Source organism: Haematobia irritans, chromosome 3 (assembly GCF_050003625.1).
Source record: "Haematobia irritans isolate KBUSLIRL chromosome 3, ASM5000362v1, whole genome shotgun sequence".
NCBI classification, from domain to species: domain Eukaryota; kingdom Metazoa; phylum Arthropoda; class Insecta; order Diptera; family Muscidae; genus Haematobia; species Haematobia irritans.
In genome coordinates this window covers 29009243-29015325 of record NC_134399.1, presented here as the reverse complement: position 1 = coordinate 29015325, position 6083 = coordinate 29009243, and the positions used below count along the sequence as shown (strand labels likewise).

Genomic DNA, 6083 nt, shown 5'->3' with positions numbered 1-6083 from the left:
TTGTTTAAATGAAGCTTAGGGCTCGAGTCCGAATTTCTTTGGGCAGTCCCCGTAGGGGAAGACGAAGATTCTGCTGCCTTAGTTGCAGATACTTCAGCTGGAGCCGTATCAGCCCCGACGGAGGGACAACTTTTTGTGTCGGTACTACCTCTTGTGAAGAGGCGACGACTGGGGTCATCCCGACGTCAGGGACCTGCTCGATTGCTGGTAACGGCTCGCGAAGAACCGGTGCCACATCACTTTCTATAATCTCTCTTTCCTCATCGGACATCGGGACGTCATCTTCGTAATCAGGGAGAGTCTTAATAATTTCCCTCATATCTTCCATTGTACTGCGAAAAGAAAGATGACGCTTACTATATGAACGATTGAAACCTATTCGGTCAGTATGACCAATTTTACCACCGGTCGTCTTACAACACCGTTTGTCGTTCTCACGTCAGCAACTCTAACGCGACCGTCAGATCCCGGGTGGACGTCATCCACACGACCTAACTTCCACGATGTAGGAGGCAATTGCTCATCACGAATTACTACCAAGTCCCCTACTTCGATATCACGCTGCGGAAATTTCCATTTATACCTTTTCTGTAAGCCTTTCAAATATTCCTCTTTCCACCGTAAGCAGAACTGTTGCGACAGCGCCTTCATTTTCCTAAATCGATGCACCAAATGAAGTGGTGATTCCTCCTCTAACTGTTCAGGAGGCGCCAAGATCGGAGATCCTACCAAAAAATGGCCAGGCGTAAGTGCCACCAACTCTTGAGAACTTTCACTCATCGGGCACAACGGCCTAGAATTTAAACAAGCCTCAATTCTCGAAAGAACAGTCGAAAACTCTTCAAATGTATATTTGAATCCAGATGCATGTTTCCTAAAATGCGTCTTGAAGCTTTTGACAGCAGCCTCCCAGAGACCACCCATATGTGGCGCCCCGGCAGGGATAAACTGCCAGGAAAGCTGCTGAAACTGGTATGCGGAACACAACTTATCACGTCCTTCCTTAAAAACACATCTCAAATCCTTTTCCATTTCGCGTGAAGCGCCTACAAAATTTGTACCATTATCCGAAAAAATGGTCTTGGGACAACCGCGTCGAGATATAAATCTGTGAAAAGCGGCCAGAAACGTTGTCGTAGACAAGTCTGATGTGGCTTCCAAGTGTATGGCCTTCGTCGAAAAGCATACAAAAACGCAAACATAACCCTTTGTTATCTTACATGCGCGCCCTATAAATGACTTAATTTCGAAAGGCCCCGCAAAATCAACGCCAGTCGTAGTAAACGGTCTGGTAAGTACAGTTCTCTCCGGTGGGAGAGCCGCCATGATCTGCGTACAAGACTTCTTCCTATCCAACAGACACCGTTTACACCGGTTAATAGTCGATCTAATCAAAGATGTTAAACGAGGAATCCAATACTCAATCCGAATAAGACGTAGAACCAACTGGTTTCCTCCGTGAATAGATATGTCGTGAACATATTTCACCAGTAACCTAGCGAATCTACTATTATACGGCACTATAATTGGATGTCGCTCACTATACGAAAGGGTAGGACACCTACTCAAACGACCATTCAACCTCATAACCCCCTCCTCATCCAGGAATGGATTCAATGACAACAACGAACTCCTGGAACCTAACGGTTTCTTTTCCATCAAACAACCGTACTCATCTGGATAATGAGCCCTTTGAGAAAGAACAGCTAGACGTAATCTCACTGCCTTTAATTCGGTTGCCGTCAACGTCGTGTCGTGATACACATTTCGACTAGCATGTGAATAATGGGTCCTTTGATAAAACCTAAATATATACGCGATGACTCGTAGAGCCCTATCTAACGAAGAAAACCTCTCTAAAATGTCCTCGTAGTTCGTAAAAAATGATGCGTGAGTCCTGACCGCCCGTACCTCAACGTCAGTCTCAAGAGGGGTGAAATCATTTATATCCCACTGAGAACTATCTGAGCAGAGCCACTCTGGTCCATGCCACCAAAGCGACGAAACCGCCAACTCTGCAGGCGACACTCCGCGACTTCCCAAGTCGGCCGGATTGTCCTCAGAGCGAACATGGTACCAATTCTGTCCCCCAGTATTCTCCTGAATCCTACATACGCGATTCGCAACGAAAGTAGACCACGTAGATGGCGTCTTTCGAAGCCAAGAGCGGACGATCGTAGAATCCGTCCAACAATAAACACGTCGAAATTCAATATCTAACTCCCTGGCTATAGACTTGTAAAGTTCTGAGGCCAAAACTGCCCCACAAAGCTCCAAACGTGGCAAAGATATAGATTTGATGGGGGCTACCTTAGTCTTACAAGATAGCAAATGGGTGAAGATATGTCCCTGCGGCGTAACCACACGAACATATACTACCCCCGCGTATGCTTTTTCCGAGGCGTCGGAAAAAACATGTAATTCTACCTCACAGTCTGTGGAGTAATTGACCCATCGAGGAATAAGAACGTGATTCACATCCTGATAGGTCTCGACAAACTTTCGCCATTGTCGCTCAGTTTGTAACGGAAGAGACTCGTCCCATCCTATCTTATCCAACCAAACCTGTTGCATAATTATCTTCGCCACTATAATAACTGGCCCCAGCCAGCCAACAGGGTCAAATAGCCTAGCTATAGCCGATAAAACCTCTCTCTTCGTAAACCGAGATTTTCGCTCAATCGGTTTCATCTCAAAATAAAATAAGTCCAACTGCGCATTCCACCTAATACCCAACGGTTTCGAACTACTGGCCTCAACAAATGCCAGTAATTTGGCGTCAACCAAATGGTCAGCCGGAAGCGATTCCAAAATGGCTAGCTCATTAGAAGTCCACTTCCTCAGTTCGAACTTTGCCGATGATAATACCCTAATCAATTGATCCCTAGATTCAACAGCAGTATCCACGTTATGGTACCCTGTCAAAACATCATCCACGTACATGCACCTTCGTAGAATATGTGCCGCGTGGGGATATTCATCTTCGGAGTCATCGGCCAATTGCAATAACGTCCGTATGGCTAAATAGGGAGCACAATTCACTCCAAATGTCACGGTCTGCAGCTCATAGTCTTGTACATCTTTTTGTGGGGAGTCCCTAAAGACAATTCGCTGCAGAGAAGTATGGGCCGAATTTACCCTAATTTGGCGGTACATCTGTGTGATGTCGCAATTAAAAACATATCTGAAAAATCTCCACCTCAAAATCAAATGAACCAATTCCAATTGTAATGTGGGTCCCACATAAAGAATGTCGTTCAGACTTTTACCATTTGAGGTCTTATGCGAAGCATTAAAGACAACTCGAAGTTTGGACGTCAATTTGTCCGGATTGATTACCGGGTGGTGTGGCAAATAACACACAGTTTGATCTGCAGGAGAAGTCGACGACACTGGTCTCATATGTTGCAAGTCCAAATATTCTTTAATCACCCCGTCATACATTAATTTTGTTTCAGGCTTTCGTAAAAGCGAAGCCTCACCACGAATAAACTGCTTCAAACAACTTGTCCGCGAATGTCCAAGCAAAACTTGTCCCTTTAATTCGGGTTTTATCGGAAGAGTCACTACGTATCTTCCATCGGAATCCCTATATGTGGTATTCTTAAAATTTTCTTCACAAAATTTATCTGCGGGAGAACAAATTGCCCGTCTTGGTAAGTCCTCTAATTCCCAAAACCGAAGAAGAGTCTTGTCAAGACCATCTTCTTCCATAAATTCAACAGTCGTTGAAAAAACCGTCACATTAGAAGTGGGAATTGAACCAGTAATGAGCCAACCGAAGACTGTCTGTTGAGCAATCAACGATCCTAAAATACCAGACCGAACCCCCTGTAATATAATTCTGGGATACACGTCTGCCCCCAACAATAGATCAACCGGACGACTATCGAACAGATTAGGATCAGCTAAACGTAAATTAGGCAAACGTGACATATAATTCCGACTCACTTGGAAAGACGGTAAATTCCCAGAAATCTTAGGCAGGACCAACGCAGTCGCCTCTACCAAGACCGATCCATCTATGGGTGACCCTATACTCAGAGAGCAAATACCGCGAGAAGTTATCGAAACCGATTGATTCACGCCCGATATCGAAGACGTCGCACTCGTTATCGAAATCCTAAGCAACTTTTGCATTTTTTCGGTAATAAAGGAGGCTTCCGATGCTGGGTCAATAAGAGCCCGAGCTGGGTACGTCATACCCTGATGAACGATGTTCACCATAGCCGTCCCTAATAGTACCGACCTGTTCTGGGAAACATGAAATACTTGCCTGGCCGAAGTGCCAGACACAATTCCAGACGAAGTGGAAGGCTGCGGGTCAATCAAACCGCTAGAATCCGTAGGACGAGCGGCCGAAACTGTCGAGGACGTAGTCGCCACATTCGTAGAATGGTAAGAATCTCGATGAAGCAAAGTATGATGCCTTCCTTGACACTTCTCACAACTGCGAGATGTAGCACAGTTGTTAACGTCATGTCTACGAGATAGACAATTGAAACAACAGCGGTACCGTTTCACAGCAGTCAACCGATCATTCACAGAAAGATTCCTAAATTTCGGACAAACACGAAGATGATGGCTTTGTCGTGGACAAAGAACACACATCTTATCGACGGAATCTCTAGAAGAATGAGAAGTGCATTGCGAATTACGCGACCTAGATGGCGAAGATTTCGGAGCTGCATTCGTAAAATGCGTTCGCAGTTTCCTGCCATCAGTTTTCTTCGAAGCATCGATACCCTTCAAATCGCGGAGACACGTGAGTGTCTGAATCCTTTCCGTAAGAAAACGATCCATGTCCACCCAAGACGACAACGCAGACTTATCACTTATACCCTGTTCCCACAAAGTAACACTAATCTTCGGTAGACGTTGCACACACAAATATATCAAAATCGGATCCCAATCGTTCGTAGGAACGTTATTCACAGCCATCGCCGAAATACATGCGTTTATACCACGCTGCAAGTTCTTCAACCCAGAACTTGTCTCAGTGTCTAAGACCGGAAGGTCAAAAAGTAGTTTCAACCGATTGCTGACTAAAATTCTCAAGTTGTCATAAGTTTCCTTTAACGTCCTCCAAGCTAACTCGAAACTCCTATCAGTGAGAGGAAATCTTCTTACAACTTCACGGGCGTCGCCACTAGTCTTTTTGAGCAAATGACACAAGCGCTCAATATCACTCAGACGGGAATTTTTTACATAAACAGCAGTAAACAAATCCCTAAATGTTGGCCAAGACTGAAAGTCACCATCGAAAACCTCAATATCGCATGGTGGTAAAGCCAAACTATGGACCGCACCATGGTCAACACCTAACAAAAGAGAATTTCCCGATACATCCACATTACCAGAACGAGCAGAAATATCCGCCACATCGGCCTGCTGTATAGGAGTTGACGCCCTAGGAACGGCTTTTAGACCGTCTATCTTCCTTTCGATAGAGGAAACAATACGAATATAGGCATCATAAGTTGCCTCATACTTGCCGTCAGCAGATTCTACCTTTCCCTTATCTGAATCCTCCTGAAGATCGTCTAAACACTCCTCATACCTCTCTTTCACTCTCTCCCAGAGTGATTTCGCCTCTTCGACCTGAGCCCTTAGAGAATAAACATCTAAATTCTCCTCCTTCAAAGAGCTAACCCGTGTCCCAAACTTCACAACCGCATCAGCGGCTCTAATGAATCGCGCGAATGTATTAACTGGCATATTGAAAATAATTTAGCGTCACAAAAATTCACAAAAACTCGTAAAGTATGTGAACACGCACTTATCGACAGCGAAAACTGGCCGAAAAATCAATAAATTTGCACAAAATGCCCAAAAATGCAAAAACAAAAATTTACAAAATTTTTCTTTCAGTGTATCAAATTCTCACACTGCACCGAAATTACCACAAAATTTCTTGAAGTGTAAACAATTGTTCGTAAAACAACCACTTCAAAACTTAAAATCAAAAATTTCAAACAATTTGTAAACTATTGGACTATTTTTCTCTCAGTGTAGAAACAATTAATTTTCGTTCAGTGTACCGAATCACAACATATTTTCCCCTTGTACAAAAAATAGGCAAA

The 6083-nt window shown here is 44.1% G+C and overlaps 1 protein-coding gene across 1 annotated transcript; it reads right to left on the bottom strand.

Annotated features, from left to right (window-relative positions):
* Nucleotides 1-375: 375 nt before the first annotated feature.
* Nucleotides 376-5718, bottom strand: LOC142230813 (uncharacterized). The gene has a single exon (XM_075301437.1). It carries the CDS (start codon nucleotides 5716-5718, stop codon nucleotides 376-378), a length of 5343 nt encoding a protein of 1780 aa, XP_075157552.1.
* Between the last annotated feature and the right edge of the window lie 365 nt (nucleotides 5719-6083).

Coding starts and splice junctions, on each gene's coding strand:
- LOC142230813 (XM_075301437.1), bottom strand. CDS start 5,718: ATGCCAGTTAATACATTCGCGCGATTCATTAGAGCCGCTGATGCGGTT.